General features: G+C 36.8%; 1 protein-coding gene and 1 pseudogene across 3 annotated transcripts; both read right to left on the minus strand.

Moving 5' to 3' along the window:
- Window positions 1-2,815: 2,815 nt before the first annotated feature.
- LOC130734079 (cysteine-rich receptor-like protein kinase 10) lies at window positions 2,816-6,870 on the minus strand. 3 transcript variants are annotated; one of them, XM_057586378.1, is made up of 9 exons: window positions 6,759-6,870; window positions 6,218-6,653; window positions 5,617-5,980; window positions 5,362-5,484; window positions 4,903-5,048; window positions 4,592-4,802; window positions 4,092-4,329; window positions 3,695-3,845; window positions 2,816-3,394 (listed from the first exon to the last, which is right to left on the minus strand). In XM_057586378.1, the coding sequence occupies exons 2-9, from the start codon at window positions 6,620-6,622 to the stop codon at window positions 3,044-3,046; spliced, it is 1,989 nt and encodes a 662-aa protein (XP_057442361.1). In that variant the 5' UTR covers window positions 6,623-6,653; window positions 6,759-6,870; the 3' UTR covers window positions 2,816-3,043. The 3 variants fall into 3 exon arrangements, with proteins under 3 accessions (XP_057442361.1, XP_057442360.1, XP_057442362.1); XM_057586377.1 differs by lacking the exon at window positions 6,759-6,870 and having other exon boundaries at window positions 6,218-6,734; XM_057586379.1 differs by lacking the exon at window positions 6,759-6,870 and having other exon boundaries at window positions 6,297-6,434.
- An 8,618-nt stretch (window positions 6,871-15,488) lies between these two features.
- LOC130734087 (cysteine-rich receptor-like protein kinase 10) lies at window positions 15,489-19,349 on the minus strand (annotated as a pseudogene).
- Between the last annotated feature and the right edge of the window lie 467 nt (window positions 19,350-19,816).

A 19,816-nucleotide genomic window follows, 5' to 3' on the forward strand; every position in this document is an offset into this window, starting at 1 on the left:
TTTCTGGAACCGTCGAGAGTGACGTTGCATTGACATATCATGCACTCTAATTGTATCGTTATGTGTTTTGATGAGTTGATGTTGATAAACATCGTTATGTGTTTTGATGAGTAGATGTGGATAGATATCGTTATGTGCTTTGATGATGGAATTGTACTAGAGTGTTGATAACATGCTATGTTTAAACCTTAGGGTAGACAATGCAGAACTTATATGTATATATATGACATATATATATCTATACCCCTTATACTTTACCTGTTGTCTTGTATTCTCTATACTATATTCCGTAAGTTGACCCTTGCGCGTGCTACCTGTGTTTGGGGGGCTATGTATGCCCTTTTTGTCAGATGTCGTCGATGGATTCTTTCGTGATTCTTCGTCATTCGGGGAAGACCCGGAGCGAAATGACTACTACTGAGCCTTTGACGTGGACCCGGACTTCATGCATGACCAGATGAGAGTCGATGATGGAAGTATGGGGGATGGGTGTTTAGAGTCTACTAAGGTTGGGTGTTAGTGTCATAGCTCTGACTTATTCTTACTTTTGAGGGCTTGTGTTGCTGACACTTGACCTATCCTTTTGGGATTGTACATTTTGCCTACGGGCGTTACACTTTTCTACTTTCCGTCACTGGAGGTTACTCGTGACGAGGTTTGCTACTTACAGCGGGGGCTGCATTTATATTATATATTAGTTCTGTTATCTTTCGTTGAGAGTTTATTTCTTTAAGTCTTTGGTTCTGTTATCAAAAAAAAAAAATTCACGTTTTCCGCTTTAAGTTTCTTTTTGGTTACTAAAGTGACGCCACCGAAATCGGGGTGTTACAATGGTGGCAGTGGTAGTGGATAGTGGTGGCGGCGGTGATGGTGGTAGTAGTGGCGGTAGTGACGATGGTGGTAGTGGTGGAGGGTAGTGGCGGTGGAGGGTGCTATTGGTGGCGGCGATGGCAGTGTGGTGGTGGAGGGTGGGGGCAGCGGCGACAGTGGTGCTGGTGGTGGTAGCGGTGGTGGTGAAGGGTGGTGGTAGTAGTGGCGATAACTAGAGCGTGGTGGTGGTGGCGGCAACGGTGGTGGTGGTGACAGTGGTGGCGTGGTGGTGGCTGCGACGACGATGGAGGGTGGTTGTGGTGGTGGCGGCGACAGTGGTAGCAGTGGTGGCGACAGTGACGGTGGTGGTGATGGCGGTAGTGGTGGAGACGGCGGTGGTGGAGGGTGATTGTGGTGGTGGTTGATTAAATATATTCAAGTAGTTTAGATATTGCACTCTTATCATGCCTTATCCATCATCTATATGGTGAATTATATAATCAAACATTTTGATGTATAAGAGGAGATTGATGTATAAGATCATACAATACAGCGTGAGCACCAAACAATGGATAAGTCCATAATGTATTGTATAAGCTTATACTATCATGCCTAATACGACGTACCAAACGAGCACTTAACAATAGGGGTATATGCAACCACCAAAAAGTGTTTCCTAAAAGTGCATCATGAATCAGTTCGTGCATGTTGCCATTAATAGTTAATAGTTTGTTTTAGGCAACACATTTTTAAACAACCCTAAATTTATATTCTCTATCTAATAGGGATGAATTATTACATTATAAATGTTGTCATTTTCCCACAATAAGTTACATTTTCTCAGAGTATTACCATAGAGTATGAAAACTTTTATCAAAGGGAAGAGATAACCTATGATAATCGAAAATTGTTGCGTAAAGTTTAGTGAACATTTTTTTGTAACTACGACCATACTTCTTAGCTGTTGTGAAAAGCAAAAAAAGTTCATAGTGGAACATGGAGGGAGGTATGAGGTTTAGAAGTTTTAAGGTTTTCAATGAATCTCCACGATCTTGCGAAACAAGGGTGGAGACTCTCTCAATGCCCAAATTCTCTTATAGCCAAATGTCTCCAAGAAATGAACTTCCTTAGGTCTCATTTCATTCACGCGGTCCTGAGAATTTATCTAGCTACACTTGGAGTAGCATTCAACAAGCCCGCGAGATGAATTATTAGTAAGGGGAGTTTTTGGTGAGTTAGGAATCTATGTGATATTAGAGTGTGGGAAGATTATTGGCTGCCTAAAGAAAGACGATTTAAGGTTTGGTCTCCAAAACCACCTGGTTGTGAGTTGTGACATTACATATATATTTGATCTCATTAATAGGGACACGGAGGATTGGAACTGACAGTTGATTTAGGATACTTTTCTTCTTTTTGAGGTGAATAATTATATCTTCACATCTCATTTTTGAGGTGTGGAGGTGGAGGAAAAGAGAGATAGGAAGAAAGGAGAAAGAAAGTGAATATGTGATTGATGATTTGATTGATAGAGAAAAGAAAAATAGATTGAAATGAAGGTGGAAAGGGAGCGGAGAGGTGTGTATATATCATAACTCTTTTGAAGTGCCTAATATTTTAAAGATTCTTCTTCTCAACATTGGAATTTGGAGGTGTGGACTGTGGACTAATTGATGTGGGTTTCAACTTGCAAATAATAATGACCAAATTTTGGTTTTCATCCCTCATCGGCGTAATTTTTGGTCCCTGAATTTTGACCAAATTTTGGTTTTCATCCCTCATCGGCGTAACTTCTAACACTTGGGAGTCAGAGATACAAATGAGTTTCCAGCACTACTTTCTCACTTATAATTAAACAAAGCGCATTGTAGAGAAGTTCTTTCTCCTTAAAACAAGGGTGTTAGTTTAGTTAATTAAAAAGGTAATGAGAAAGTTGGTTTCCACACAAGTAAACAAATGCCAACATGTGCAAAACAGACTCAGAATTCTAACACCAATAAGGAAATACATTAGTGTGGAAAGAGCACCAAGTGGAACTCATAGCTAACTTCTCAAACCATACACTTCAAAACCAATTGAATGTTATATTACAGTTTCTGATTAACTTTAAACAAATAAGATCCATGGTCTATTTAACCAAGTCTTTGCTCAAGCAAATCCCAAGGCATTCCTACTTTGGATGAAACATTGATGATAAGTGAATACTATCATCACCCCAATGACCAGAATCTAATTAACGAGGGTACAGTTCAGTAATTGAAGCCTCATTTATTGACTTTTGAGGTGATTTATTCATGGAATCACTTGATCTTGTTGCCCCTGAATTATTTTCCGACGAAGAGGTGTTTGGGAGGCTTCTAATTCTACTCTCCATAAAACTTCCAGGTTCTGAAGGAACTGGTAGAGTGAGAGAATAGCTGCTAAGCATGAGTGCAATGGTAGCCATAGGTGGTCTATTGGCCATGTTTTCTTGAACACAAAGTAGACCAATGTGAATGCATCTTATCATTTCACTTCTTGAACTGTTGTTTAATGTTGGATCTATAATATTTGTAGGTGTCCCCTCCCTCCAGTTTCTCCAGGCCTGCAAGAATTTTCTCACTTATAAATAACTGTATACTATTAAGGGTGCTTTTAGAAAAACTTATTTGAACATAAAACATTTAAGCTGGTGTTTGATTAAGCATATGACCTAACTATAAATTGTTTTGAGCTTATTTTGATAAATTACCATGTTAGCTTATAAATTAAAGTATTTATTATCATATAAGCGCTTAATTAAGCCAAGGTCAAGTATTCCAGTCCTATATTAATGTTTAGGAGCCCTTAATATTCTAATTCATAATGCCAAGGAAGAAACAGCAGTGAGAAAAGAAAGACTTACAAAACTCAAGAGATCCTCCACATTCTCGCCATGACGAATGCCACTGTTTTTTTGGCCACATATAATCTCAAGAACCAGCACTCCAAAACTGTAGACATCTGATTTTACTGAAAATTGTCCATACATTAAATACTCTGGTGCCATATATCCACTACATGCCAACATGGACAAACTTAATTAGTAAACAATAAATGCTATGATCTGTTAAAGGTTAAGTTTTTTACTATTTCAATTGTCACATGTGACAGATAGTATTTATAGCAGAGTTCTAATTTCGATTTCATGTTAGTGTAAAAGTATCAATACATGACTGAGTGATAATGTAAAAAAAAGTTGTTAGTTGATTCAAATTTTGCTCTTATGACAATAGTAGGCTCTAACACATTCTAGCACTTACTAGGTTCCAACAATTCTACTCGTATTTCCTTGTGTTTGATCCACTACAATCAGTCTTGCCATGCCAAAATCTGCTATCTTAGCATTCATTTCTTCATCTAGGAGAATATTGCTTGCTTTGAGATCACGATGTATAATGCGCAATCGCGAATCCTCATGAAGGTAGAGAAGGCCTCGAGCAATCCCCAGCATGATTTTGTAGCGCCTTTCCCAATCCAGTTGTGCTTTCCTTGTTGGATCTACATGTACACCAAAATCGTGTGAATTTTAAAGCTATATAAGTAGTTAGTTTTTGTCTTGAAACCAGAATTGAAGTATACTGGCATGTTTGGAATTTCATTTGATTTCCACATTTAAGTAGAATCAAATTTTACTGAAGTGGTGGGGAGAAGCTACTTCTAGTAGGTTCCGAGAGGTAAAATTGATTTTGAGTGAATGAAACGCAAACTCAAACATGCTAGTAATAGAAAAACAATATAACTATGCAATATTTTAACTTACCAAATATTATGTAGTCAAGACTTTTATTTGGAACATATTCATAGACTAGGAGCCTTTCTCTCCCTTCCAGACTGAAACCAAGTAGCCTAACTAAATTTCTGTGTTGAAGCTTAGCCACTAGAAGCACTTCATTCTTAAACTCTGTATCTCCTTGGCCAGAATTTATTGACAATCTTTTGACAGCAATAACTTGTCCATTAGATAGCTTACCCTGAAAATAATTTGTATCAGGTACAACATTTTTGTCATAGCCAAGCATGTTATGCTATGTTTTGATGAACATATATCTGAATGAAACAATGTTATCTTACCCAGTAAACAGCTCCGAATCCGCCTTCTCCAAGCTTATTAGAATCCGAGAAGTCATTCGTAGCAACTCGTATGGTGTCAAACTTGAATTGCAGTGAGTCATTGGTTATGATTTCATCATCATAACCATCATCATCTTGTGAAGGAACTGTGAAATTGGGTTAAACAAATAAGTTTTTTATATGATAAGTACAACCAAACAAGAAAATTGAAAGATAAAATTTCTAAATGTGAAACAAGAAGGAAATGTCATTAAATCCCTGCTTCTCCTTCATTTTAAACTCAATTTTACCATCATCAATTTTATCTGAGTTAATTCTGTCAACAATCAATTCTAACAATGCTGATCCAAACAACACTTGTTCTCAAAATGAATTATGTCATTGTATATCCCTTAAAATTAATAAGACTATGTTCATGACAAGTGACAGTAAATTCATGCTTGGAGGCCTTGGACTTACTTTGAACATTTTCTCTTTGCTTCTTCACTCGTAAATAGATGCAGATAGAAATGAGCAGCAAAGCAACAACAACAACTGGAACCGCTACGGCTACTGCAATAATTTTAGATGTGTTGCTCTTCCCTGCACAAATCAGAATCCTTGGTGGGATATTTGTAATTTTGTATACAATCCAAAAACATGAATGAAGTCAACTCCTGGTTCATTTTGGGTGGCCCAGATTTAACTACAACATTGAATAAAATGAGACAGTACCTTCTGAGGTAGTATTATTAGTGGATGCTGAAGTTGGCGGTGTTGATAAGGATGGAGGTGGTGGTGGTGGTGGCGGCGTTTCATAGAACGGGCTGATTTCATATCTAAAATTACAACTTGGTCTAATAACTCTCGCACCTATCTTACTATCACAACATCCTGGCAACTCTCCAACAGCCCCAGACAAGCACTCATCACATTTCAAGCTAGACAGATCAGGAGTGCACTGCATCATACCATACAAATCTACAAAATCTGGACCAGAAACAGTTCCAGTAGCATACTTTAAACGAGAGTCCCCTGACTTAGCCCTGTTTCTCAAATCATAAAACAAGCTCCTCAGCGCTTGGTTGAACTCATCCACCTGATAGAAATATAATATAAAATTATTAATGTGTCATTTAACAAACTTGTTAAACTTTTGGGATATGTAGTCATGACATGATATCAGAGAGATTTTATGATCAAGTATTCAAAAGTTCAATCATAAGGTAGGTGAACCCATATATATATTGTATATACTTAAGCCCAATGGAGTCATTATGTGAGAGGGCATGTTATAAATACTTAAACTTTGGGAACAATTGATTCATGAAAACACCTTTGTTACATTGTTGGCGTTCGCCAAGTAAATCTCAGGACGAATCTCCATGGTGCCAAAGATTGACCTGTTTGAGTACCTCAACATGCAGTTGTCAATATACCCAACTGCTTCTTTCTGGTTTGGACACTGTTGTGTGAGGAGGACCCTTGAGTTGTTGAGGCACTTGAGACAATAACCAGGTTTGAGATCTCCTCTGCAGAATCCTATGGCTGAAACTTTGTCAATGCCTTGACCATAAGAGAAATTGTAGAAGCCATAGTTGATTTCTGTGTTGGAAGAGAGTGTGGAGAGGACGGTTTTGAGGTTGTTGTGGTAGGTGCTGTTGAGGGTGTAGTTTCCTTTGTCATTCATGCAAATGGAATAAAGGTCTTGCTGGGCTCTGGCTTGAGACACCATTATCATGAGGAGGAGAAAACATTGAAGGGAAAACAACCTGCAAGGAAGAACTACCATTGTGATCAGAATAAGCAATAGAACATTGAATATGAATGAAGAGCTTATATTGCTAAATAAGGGATCTTGTTGTCCACTTTATTACCAAGACTGATTGAAGTCAACTTCCTGCCTTATAACTCTATTAGGCTAATAATGTTACTTATAGAAATTTTGTAATTTCTAATTTACTTCACATTGATTTTTTTGGATGTGGTTTAATTGGATTGAGTATTTTAGGTAGTGTTTAGTAGTGGAGCTGAAGAAGATAGAATAATATAGAACATAAAGTAAGAGTATAGAATAAGACAATAATATTCAACGAACTCCTTATTTTTTTTATACATCAGAAAGATAAATTGCATCTTCCTGCAATTGATCTCTGGACCTCTCTCACCCAACTTATAATTCCTACATTTTACCACTTGAGCTATTATTCGGAGACGGTAATTCCATATTATTTGAACAGGAGCACAAGTTTAATTACATATATAATATTTAGCGTACAATGTTTCGCAACTCCATATTATTTGAACCAAAGCATAAAAATTTTAAGCAATTTAATCAGTGCAAGCAGTGTAACAATAATGAAATAACTTCTCTCAAGTGACATGATGTTAAATGAAATATTTTATTTATTTATATCTTATAAATATTTAAAAAGTTTACCTATTTAATACGTATGAAAAGATGAATAAATACAAAATTTTAATTTGAGAAAACTTGAGAGTTTACACATAAGAGAATTTTGATTAAACATATATTTAAATTTTAACGTTTACTTATTTTAATTGATAACTAGACTTTTTCTTTATAATGAAAAAGTCAATCCTTTTAAATTACAAATAATTTAAAAATACATAAATTACCTAAATTCAGAATAAGTGAATGAATAATAATGTGAAACCTTTTGCATTTCAACAGGTCAACATAATACAAAATTTGAAAGAAATCGTGGCTTATGGATTCCAAAATCCAGACGTGTGCTTGAGCCTTGACCAATGCACTGTGTGTGGCGCTGAACAGTTGATAGAGACCGCACTGTTATGGAAGACGAAGTTTATTTACACGCAGTGGAGAAGGTTCCACGCGGAATCATAGAATAGTATTTTTTTTTTAAATAATGAAAGCGACAAACTGCACTAAATTCCACAGACAATGCGACTTTTGTACATGTACAGAGTACTTATTAGAAAATTTTACTAAACTTTTACATAATTTTTTTTAATTACACATCTGGGGTAAGTCGCCTCTTAAAGTGGCGATAACATTTTTTTTCTTATTTTTTTTATTGAAATCACTCTCAGTCAGTGACGGAACCAGGAATTTAATCTAGTGAGGGCATGGCAGTATATACATATAAATACGTAACAAAAAAATTAACATATACTATTAGAAGTTTTAAAGCACATCATAATTGTTCCCTACGAGTTTTCATATATTGTTAGGGTTCCTTCTTTCTCTACTTTGTTGTATGCTGTCGAGTGTTGAATGAAAGAAGGAGAATGGTTGAGGATTTGGGGATATTTTGTGAGCCATGGTATAACCATTGGACAAAAGAAATGAGTGAAACAATCGTGTAATACTAATATCTGATGGGCATTAGTCAAGATTCAAGAAACACCAAATAAAAAAATACTCTAAGTACAAAAGTTTCAACTTTAAGCAATGTGGGACATAAGTGAGGGCAATTTTTATCAAATGAGTCAATAAAAATCACATACTTTTACTATTTAAATTAAGTGAGGGCAATTTTCATCAAAGAAATCATAAAAAACCACAAACTTTTACTACTCAAAATTTTTTCTAATGTATTTTATCAAATTCAAGTGAGGGCATTTGCCCTCATGCGTCTCCACTTGAATCCGTCCCTGCTCTCAGTGGTGACGTGCCAGGGGCGGATCCGGGCCTTATATATCAGTGTGGCTAAACATAAAAGAAATTATAGACTAAAATATATTGAATTTTTTTTTACGAAAAAAAGAAATATTATAGATAAAACCATGAGAGAAAGTTTTTCATGAAAATATAAGAGTTTACTGTCCAAGAAGGACTAGGCTTACAACGAAATATAACAAAAGAAACAAAGTGAAAATAACAATACAGTAAAGAAACAGGGAAAATACAATAGGAAGACAACAATCTATACTACACTAATAGTGGAGGCCGAAAAATAGGAGTGCATGAGAAATTCACAACAGCACATAGCAAGTTACATCAATTCTTCTAATGAATTTTTTAAGTAGCTTGCAAAGTGCTGAGTGAAGATTTTGCCGTTTATTATAATTTATATGTTTGAGTATATTCTTCTTTATATATGTATTGTATTGGATGACATGACGAGCACAGTAATTTGAGTGAACATTAATTTCATCATAGATATGAACAACAGACACAATATCAAATACATTAGAAAGAGAATAGAATGAAAGTAACACACAATTGTGAGAGCATATAAAATGAAAGCATATAATTTTAAAAAAAAAAAAAAAAAAACTGGTGTGGCTTTAGCCACACCTAGCCTCAACATGGGTCTGCCCATGTGACGTGCTCTTTTTTTTCACTTTCTTTTTTAGTGACGAAAACACATCCGTCACAATATACTAGTATATAATATATAAAGAATTTGTGACGCAATGTGGAGAGAGAATTATGTCACAAATTAACATTCTCTGACAAAATTCCGTCACTAGTTATTTTGCAATATTAACTCGGATTTTGTGGCGGACAGAACTTCGTCGTAAAGTAAAACCGTCATATAGCGACGGAAAACTTCTTTCAACATATTCCGTCACTCCTTTTAGAGTATATACTGGAATTCTGTGACGGATTTGTTTCTGTCACGAATGGAAACTTTTTTTTAATAAAAAGAGCATGTCGCCACTGACAGTGGCGATTTCAATAAAAAAAATAAAAGAAAAAAGGGTATCGCCACTTGTAGTGGCGATTTACCCCAGTTATGTAATTAAAAAAATATATACACTAGTTTGGTAATTTAAAAAAAAAAATTGCACTATGTAGGTACAAAAGTCAAACAATGCCTATCAAAAGCAAGAAAAGGATTAAGCTCTGCAGCCTGCAGGGAGCAAGGATTAGGTTTGGTGAGCAAACTGCAGGCACAAATCTAAAGAAGCAAGCTTGTGATCAACATACATATTAGCCTCTCAGCCAACATGCTGAAAAGACACGTATTACAATCGAGTAGAAATATCAACAATCTCCCTCAACAAAGCTCGCAGACGCGATGTTAAAGGAAGAAAGTCCAACATCCTGATAGCATTCAACGAGCCACTCACACAATCGACATGTCGATAAGTCAATTCCTAGGCTAAAAGAAGACCATGCTTGATGGCCAAAAGCTCACCAGATAAAACACACGACCTCGCGGAGAACCTTGAGATACCACCCAACCAGTTTGCAGAAGAGCTACGAATTAGGCCAAAATAGCCAACTTGTTGTTTGTGGCAAATGAAGTTACCGTTTGTATTAAGTTTAACGTGAGTGGTACTCGGACAAGTTCAAAGAAAGTTGCTAGAATAAGATGATGTTATGACAGAAGTCAGGGACCAAAAAGCATCACATCCTCCACCGACCACATCGTGTCACTAAAAATGGCATTGTTACGTCAAGCCAACGCTACCAAAGAGACAAGAAAACCAGCCCAAGCTCAAGAGCTAGAGTGAAAAAAACAAACGCAGCATCTAAAGGCACCCCAAGTTTGATCCCAATTTCCGGTGCATGGATACAGTCACGCAAACAAAACGTAACAACTTCAACCTGGTTTGAGCAACGAGGTAAACTATATAAGTTTGTATCATAAATTAGTATGATATTGATACCTTCAACCTTAACATCATCAAAATAATTTTTTATGCATACAAATGTTCTAAATAAATATAAACCTTAATCAAATAAACGAGAGAAACTATACCAAAAGAAAGATTGGTTGAGTGAATCACAATGCTCTAAGTACATCGAACACTACACCATTTTTTTTACTTTTAAGGTGTGTTTGGTACGTTGTATAGTATAAACACTAATACTATAAGGTCTGATTATATTAGGCCTGATAGGATAAGGCTTGATAAACTTTTAATACTATACAGTGTTTGGTCATACACTGTATAATTTGGTGGCGACACTTGTGGTGTGGTAGTGGTGGTATTAGAAGGTAATGATGGTGGCCGTGGTGATGGATGGTGGTGGCGGCGGTGATGGTGATGGTGGTAGTAGTGGCGATGGTGGTAGCGGTGGAGGGTGGTGACAGTGGCGGTGGTGGAAGTGTGGTGGTGGAGGGTGGGGCGGCGGCGACAGTGGTGGTAGCGGTGATGGTTAAGGGTGGTGGTAGAGGGCGGTTGTAGTGGTAGTAGTGACGATAACTAGAGCGTGGTGGTGGTGGTGGCGGCAGTGGTGGTGGCTGCGACGACGGTGGAGGGTGGTTGTGGTGGCAGCAACGGTGGTGGCGGCGACGGTGGTAGCAGTGGTGGCGGTAGTGCCGGTGGTGGTGATGGTGGTAGTGGTGGAGGGTTATTGTAGTGGCGGTTGATTAAATATATTTAAGTAGTCTATATATTGCACTCTTATTATGCCTTATCCATCATCTATATGGTGAATTAAATAATTAATCATTTTGATGTATAAGAGGAGATTGATGTATAAGCTAATACAATACAATGTGAGCACCAAACAATGGATAAGTTCATAATGTATTGTATAAGCTTATACTATCATGCCTAATACGACGTACCAAACGAGCCCTTAGCAATATGGGTATATGCAACCAGCAAAAAGTGTTTCCTAAAATTGCATCCTGAATCCGTTTGTGCATGTTGCCATTAATAGTTTGTTTTAGGCAATACATTTTTAAACAACCCTAAATTTATATTCTCTATCTAATAGGGATGAATTATTATATTATAAATGTTTTCATTTTCCCACAATATGTTACATTTTCTCACAGTATTACCATGCATACAGTATGAAAAACTTTTATCAAAGGGAATAGATAACGTCGGAACCTATGATAATCGAAAATTGTTGCGTAAAGTTTAGTGAATACTTTTTGCAACTACGACCATACTGCTTAGCTGTTGTGAAAAGCAAAAAAAATTCATAGTGGAACATGGAGGGAGGTATGGGGTTTAGAAGTTTTAAGGTTTATTGGAATAATGTATTTAATTAGTGGGTTAGTAGTTAATTATGATTAACATAGTTAGAGTCGGTTAGAGTTTGTTAGTTTTGTTAGGGAGTTTGTTAGGGAGTTTGTTATTTCTTTCTTTCCTTTATAGCTTTGTATATATAGGGCTAATACTTCAGAATTGAATACAATGAGAAAATTCAATCAATCTCACTTCTCTCTACATGGTATCATGAGCTTTTAGCTTCCGCTTTCTCTCTTCGTCTCTGATTTTCTCGGGAAAATTCCTTTTCTGTTGGAATTTTCTTGGTGACGGTTACCTATCCCTTTTTTTTTTCTTTTCTTCTCAGACATTTTCTCGAACACTTTCTTGGCATTCTCTTAGCTATTGTTTCTACTTTCTCAGAGATTTTCTCAAGCTTCTTCTACTTTCTCAGAGATTTTCTCGAGCACTTTCTCGGCATTCTCTTTGCCGTTTCTTCACTTCTCTTCACTGATTCTTCTGCATAAAGCTTTGAATTGAATTGAGATTGAGAAGTGAGATTGATTGAATTTTCTCATTGTATTCAATTCTGAAGTATTAGCCCTATATATACAAAGCTATAAAGGAAAGAAAGAAATAACAAACTCCCTAACAAACTCCCTAACAAAACTAACAAACTCTAACCGACTCTAACTATGTTAATCATAATTAACTACTAACCTACTAATTAAATACATTATTCCAATACCCTCCCTCAAGCTTAGGCATATATATTTTTGAGGCTAAGCTTGGACAATAACATCTGAAATTGAGGAGCAGGGAGAGCTTTAGTGTGTAGATCAGCTAGTTGTGCACTTGTCGGTATAGGCATGAGTTTGAGGATGCCTTGTTGAACCTTGTCTCTCACCAAGTGACAATCTATCTCAATGTGTTTTGATCTCTCATGGAAAGCTGGATTTTGTGCTATTTGGATCGCAGAGAGATTATCACAGAACAAAGCTACTGGGGTCACCATTGGTTGATGAAGATCTGCCAGTAAATATAACAACCACTGGATTTCACAAGCTGTAGTTGCAAGAGCCCGATACTCAGCTTCTGATGATGATCTGGAGATTGTGCTTTGCTTCTTAGACTTCCAACTGATTAATGAAGAACCATAGAAGAGATTATACCCTGTGACTGATCTTCTGGTATCAACACAGGAAGCCCAATCCGAATCACAAAAACCTGTGATGTTATGTGAGGAGCTAGCTGAAAAGAATAACCCCTGGCCAGGTTGCTGTTTGATGTATCTGAGCACTCTAAGTGCAGCATCATGATGTTCCTTCATTGGGTTGGAGAGGAACTGACTTAATGTACTCACAGCAAAGCACAAGTCAGGTCTTGTGTTTGTGAGATAGAGTAGGCGACCAATCAACCTTCGATAAGCAGGAATGTCTGAACAAGGATGACCAGAGCTAGCTGAAAACTTGGTTCCTGGTGTCATTGGAGTAGCAACTGGTTGACTTGCTAACAGGCCTGCATCATCAATCAGCTCTAGGGCATATTTCCTTCGTGACAAGACTAAACCTTCCTTGGATCTTGCTACTTCAATACCAAGGAAAAACTTGAGAGCTCCAAGGTCTTTGATCTTGAATTGTTGATCCAAAATATGTTTAACATGTTGTATTTCCTCAAGATCATCTCCAGTCAATACTATATCATCAACATAGACAAGCAAGATGGTAAGGTGGTTGGCTGTGTGCTTAACAAACAAGGAATAATCTGACTTGGATTGTGTGTAACCAAGTGAGATCAAAGAGGATGTAAGCTTGGAATTCCACTGTCTGCTAGCCTGCTTCAACCCATATAGAGACTTGACTAACTTACAAACTTGACCAGAATGACTTGGCCTATATCCTGGTGGAAGAGACATGTAGACCTCTTCATCTAAATGTCCATGCAGAAATGCATTATTAACATCCAGCTGTTGCAAGTGCCAGTTATGTGATGCTGCCATAGCAAGAACTAATCTCACTGTGGTCATCTTAACCACTGGTGAAAAAGTCTCAAAATAATCAAGACCATGCTGTTGAGTGTAACCCTTGGCTACTAACCGAGCTTTGTACCTTTCAATGCTCCCATCTGCATGTCTCTTGATCTTAAAAACCCATTTGCAACCAATAGGGTGTTTCCCAGGTGGTAAATCAGTTAGAACCCAAGTCTGAGTATTTTCTAGAGCAGTAATTTCAAGGTCCATGGCATTTCTCCAACATTCATGCTTCACTGCTTGATTATATGTATGAGGTTCAACTTCCTGAGAAACAGCTAAAGCAAACCTTCTATGTGATGGTGAGAGTGTGTGATAGGATATGTAATCTGAAATAGGATAAGAGACACCTGAAGAGGAAGAGGCCTGAGAAGAAGTATGAGCTATGTTACAATGATAATCTTGGAGATAAGAAGGTTTTTGTGTTTGTCTAGTGGAATGTCTCAAGGCTGGTGGCTGTGGTAACAAGGGTGATGAAAAGGGTGAAGAAATGATGGTAGTATCTGGCTCGAGTTGAGCTGGCTGTGGGGGAGTGAAATCATCTGAGGAAGAACTAAGATCAGTAGGGAGTGAGGGAACAGGGAACAAAGAGGATAGTGATACTGTGTCAGTTGCTTGAAAAGGAAAAACATTTTCATAAAAAATGACATTTCTTGAAAGAAAAACTTCTCTAGTGTTCAAATCAAACAAAAGATATCCCTTGACCCCTTCTTTCTGTCCTAGAACAATGCATTTCCTAGCTCTTGGTTGAAACTTTGTTCTATGTGCAGTAAGGGAAGTAGCATAACATAAAGAACCAAAAACCCGTAAGTGTTCAATGTCTGGTTTCAGGTTATGCAAAATGATGAAAGGAGATGAGTAAGATAAAACCTTGCTTGGTAAAAGATTCATTAAGTATACTGCATGAATCACAGCAAAAGACCAAAATTCAAGGGTCAAGTTAGATTGCAGCATAAGAGCCCTAGCAATATTCAGGATGTGCTGATGTTTTCTCTCCACAACACCATTTTGTTGTGGAGTTTCAACACAAGATAATTGGTGTTGAATTCCATGCTGTGAATAAAAATCAGTTTTCAATGAATCTCCACGATCTTGCGAAACAAGGGTGGAGACTCTCTCAATGCCCAGATTCTCTTATGGCCAAATGTCTCCAAGAAATGAACTTCCTTAGGTCTCATTTCATTCACGCGGTCCTGAGAATTTAACAAGCGCACGAGATGAAATTACATATATATTTGATCTCATTACTGACAGTTGATTCAGGATACTTTTCTCAAATTTTAAAGATCCTTCTTCTCAACATTGGAATTTGGAGGTGTGGACTAACTGGTGTAGGTTGCAACTTGCAAATAATAATGATGATTTTACTTTGGATTAAATCAGTTTTTGGTACCTGAATTTTGGCCGAATTTTGGTTGTCGTCCCTCATAGGCGTAACTTCCCCTTGTATAACACTTGGGAGTCAGAGATACAGCAGAGTTTCCAGCACTATTTTCTCAGTTATAAACCAAGCTCATTTTAGACCAGTTCTTTCTCCTTAAAACAAGGGTGTTAGTTTAGTTAATTAAAAAGGTATGAGAAAGTTGGTTTCCACTCAAGTAAACAAATTGCTAACAGGTGCAACACAAACTCAGAACTCTACATCAATAAAGAAATACATTAGTGTGGAAAGAACACAAAGTGGAACTCGTAGCCAACTTCTCAAACCATACACTTCAAAACCAATTGAATGTTATTACAGTTTCTGATTCACTTTCAAAAAATAAGATCCATGGTCTATTTAACCAAGTCTTTGCACGAGCAAATCCCAAAACATTCCTACTTTGGATGAAACATTGATGATAAGTGAATACTATCATCACCCCAATGACCAGAATCTAATTAACGAGGGTACAGGTCAGTAATTGAAGCCTCATTTATTGACTTTTGAGGTGATTTATTCATGGAATCACTTGATCTTGTTGCCCCTGAATTATTTTCCGACGAAGAGGTGTTTGGGAGGCTTCTAATTCTACTCTCCATAAAACTTCCAGGTTCTGAAGGAACTGGTAGAGTGAGAGAATAGCTGCTAAGCATGAGTGCAATGGTAGCCATAGGTGGTCTATTGGCCATGTTTTCTTGAACACAAAGTAGACCAATGTGAATGCATCTTATCATTTCACTTCTTGAACTGTTGTTTAATGTTGGATCTATAATATTTGTAGGTGTCCCCTCCCTCCAGTTTCTCCAGGCCTGCAAGAATTTTCTCACTTATAAATAACTGTATACTATTAAGGGTGCTTTTAGAAAAACTTATTTGAACATAAAACATTTAAGCTGGTGTTTGATTAAGCATATGACCTCACTATACATTTTTTTGAGCTTATTTTGATAAATTTCCATCTTAGCTTATAAATTAAAGTATTTATTATCATATAAGCGCTTAATTAAGCGAAGGTCAAGTATCCCAGTCCTATATTAATGTTTAGGAGCCATTAATATTCTAATTCATAATGCCAAGGAAGAAACAGCAGTGAGAAAAGAAAGACTTACAAAACTCAAGAGATCCTCCACATTCTCGCCATGACGAATGCCACTGTTTTTTTGACCACATATAATCTCAAGAACCAGCACTCCAAAACTGTAGACATCTGATTTTACTGAAAATTGTCCATACATTACATACTCTGGTGCCATATATCCACTACATGCCAACATGGACAAACTTAATCAGTAAACAATAAATGCTATGATCTGTTAAAAGATTAAGTTTTTAACTATTTCAATTGTCACATGTGACAGATAGTATTTATAGCAGAGTTCTAATTTTGATTTCATGTTAGTGTAAAAGTATCAATACATGACTGAGTGATAATGTAAAAAAAAGTTGTTAGTTGATTCAAATTTTGCTCTTATGACAATAGTAGGCTCTAACACATTCTAGCACTTACTAGGTTCCAACAATTCTACCCGTATTTCCTTGTGTTTGATCCACTACAATCAGTCTTGCCATGCCAAAATCTGCTATCTTAGCATTCATTTCTTCATCTAGGAGAATATTGCTTGCTTTGAGATCACGATGTATAATGCGCAATCGCGAATCCTCATGAAGGTAGAGAAGGCCTCGAGCAATCCCCTGTATGATTTTGTAGCGCCTTTCCCAATCCAGTTGTGCTTTCCTTGTTGGATCTACATGTACACCAAAATCGTGTGAATTTTAAAGCTATATAAGTAGTTAGTCTTTGTCTTGAAACCAGAATTGAAGTATACTGGCATGTTTGGAATTTCATTTGATTTCCACATTTAAGTAGAATCAAATTTTACTGAAGTGGTGGGGAGAAGCTACTTCTAGTAGGTTCCGAGAGGTAAAATTGATTTTGAGTGAATGAAACGCAAACTCAAACATGCTAGTAATAGAAAAACAATATAACTATGCAATATTTTAACTTACCAAATATTATGTAGTCAAGACTTTTATTTGGAACATATTCATAGATTAGGAGCCTTTCTCTCCCTTCCAGACTGAAACCAAGTAGCCTAACTAGATTTCTGTGTTGAAGCTTAGCCACTAGAAGCACTTCATTCTTAAACTCTGTATCTCCTTGGCCAGAATTTATTGACAATCTTTTGACAGCAATAACTTGTCCATTAGATAGCTTACCCTGAACATAAATTTGTATCAGGTACAACATTTTTGTCATAGCCAAGCATGTTATGCTATGTTTTGATGAACATATATCTGAATGAAACAATGTTATCTTACCCAGTAAACAGCTCCGAATCCGCCTTCTCCAAGCTTATTAGAATCCGAGAAGTCATTCGTAGCAACTCGTATGGTGTCAAACTTGAATTGCAGTGAGTCATTGGTTATGATTTCATCATCATAACCATCATCATCTTGTGAAGGAACTGTGAAATTGGGTTAAACAAATAAGTTTTTTATATGATAAGTACAACCAAACAAGAAAATTGAAAGATAAAATTTCTAAATGTGAAACAAGAAGGAAATGTCATTAAATCCCTGCTTCTCCTTCATTTTAAACTCAATTTTACCATCATCAATTTTATCTGAGTTATATCTGTCAACAATCAATTCTAACAATGCTGATCCAAACAACACTTGTTCTCAAAATGAATTATGTCATTGTATATCCCTTAAAATTAATAAGACTATGTTCATGACAAGTGACAGTAAATTCATGCTTGGAGGCCTTGGACTTACTTTGAACATTTTCTCTTTGCTTCTTCACTCTTAAATAGATGCAGATAGAAATGAGCAGCAAAGCAACAACAACAACTGGAACCGCTATGGCTACTGCAATAATTTTAGATGTGTTGCTCTTCCCTGCACAAATCAGAATCCTTGGTGGGATATTTGTAATTTTGTATACAATCCAAAAACATGAATGAAGTCAACTCCTGGTTCATTTTGGGTGGCCCAGATTTAACTACAACATTGAATAAAATGAGACAGTACCTTCTGAGGTAGTATTATTAGTGGATGCTGAAGTTGGCGGTGTTGATAAGGATGGCGGTGGTGGTGGTGGTGGCGGCGTTTCATAGAACGGGCTGATTTCATATCTAATATTACAACTTGGTCTAATAACTCTCCCACCTATCTTACTATCACAACATCCTGGCAACTCTCCAACAGCCCCAGACAAGCAGTCATCACATTGAAGGCTAGACAGATCAGGAGTGCACTGCACCAGACCATACAAATCTAGAAAATCTGGACCAGAAACATTTCCAGTAGCATACTTTAAACGTGAGTCCTCAGCGCTTGGTTGAACTCATCCGCCTAATAAAAAATATAATACAAAATTATTCATATGACATTTATCAAACTGCTTAAGCTTTTGGAATAAGTGGATCATGACACGATATCAGAGAGAGATTCTATCATAGTAGCCTCTAATTATTCTAATAAAAGGAAAAATTCTCCATAAGGTAGGTGAACCTATGTATTGGCTACGCTTAAGCTCAATGGAATCATTATGTGAGAGGGCATGTTATAACTTATAAATACTTAAACTTTGAGGATAATTGATTCATGAGAACACCTTTGTTGCATTGTTAACGTTCCACAAGTACACCCCAGGACGAGTCTCCATGGTGCCAAAGATGGACCTGTTTGAGTACCTCACCATGCACTTCTCAGCGAACCCAATTGCCTCTTTTTGATTTGGACACTTTTGTGTGAGGAGGACCCTTGAGTTGTTGAGGCAGCTGAGGCAATCATCAGGTTTGAGATCGCCTCTGCAGAGTCCTATGGCTGAAACTTTGTCAATGCCTTGACCAGAGGAGAAATTGTAGAAACCATTGTTGATTTCTGTGTTGGAAAGGAGATTGGAGAGGAGGGTGTTGAGGTTGTTGTGGTAGGTGCTGTTGAGGGTGTAGTTGCCTTTGTCATTCATGCAAAAGGGAGATATGTCTGACTGGGCTCTGGCTTGATCAGACACCATGATCATGAGAAGGAGAAAGCATTGAAAGCAAATGAACCTGCAAGGAAGAACTACCATAGTGAATCTTGTGATTGTGCTCCTCTCAATGACCAGAATAAGCAATAAAACAAGGCTTAATACATCAGAAGACCCCTGTAATTGTAAAGGGAATCAAATCCAGGGCCTGAAAAATTTTCGCATCAAATTGGGTCCCTAAGAAATTTTTTTTAATTCAATTAAGGTCAAATCTCAATTTTGTCCTAGTCATCAATTACACCTGGCTTTTATAATTTTTTTTAATGAAAAAATGATTAAAAAAATAATTTTTAATTACAAGTCAACAAAATAATCAGAAAAAAAAACTTAATAAAAACCTAATCTAATAATCCCTTAACTAAACAATCTAATAATTTAAATAAACTAATCTAATAATATAAAAACTCAGAAACACATAATCAATTTCCAGCACCAACTTGAAGAAACCCAGCAACACTAGATATCATAAACCCAGATCAGAATAATCCCTCCACCACGTTAAAGATCTGAGTTGAGTAGAGAAAGAGAACCTCAATTCTTGGATCTTTAACCAATA

Source organism: Lotus japonicus, chromosome 1 (assembly GCF_012489685.1).
Source record: "Lotus japonicus ecotype B-129 chromosome 1, LjGifu_v1.2".
Lineage (NCBI taxonomy): Eukaryota > Viridiplantae > Streptophyta > Magnoliopsida > Fabales > Fabaceae > Lotus > Lotus japonicus.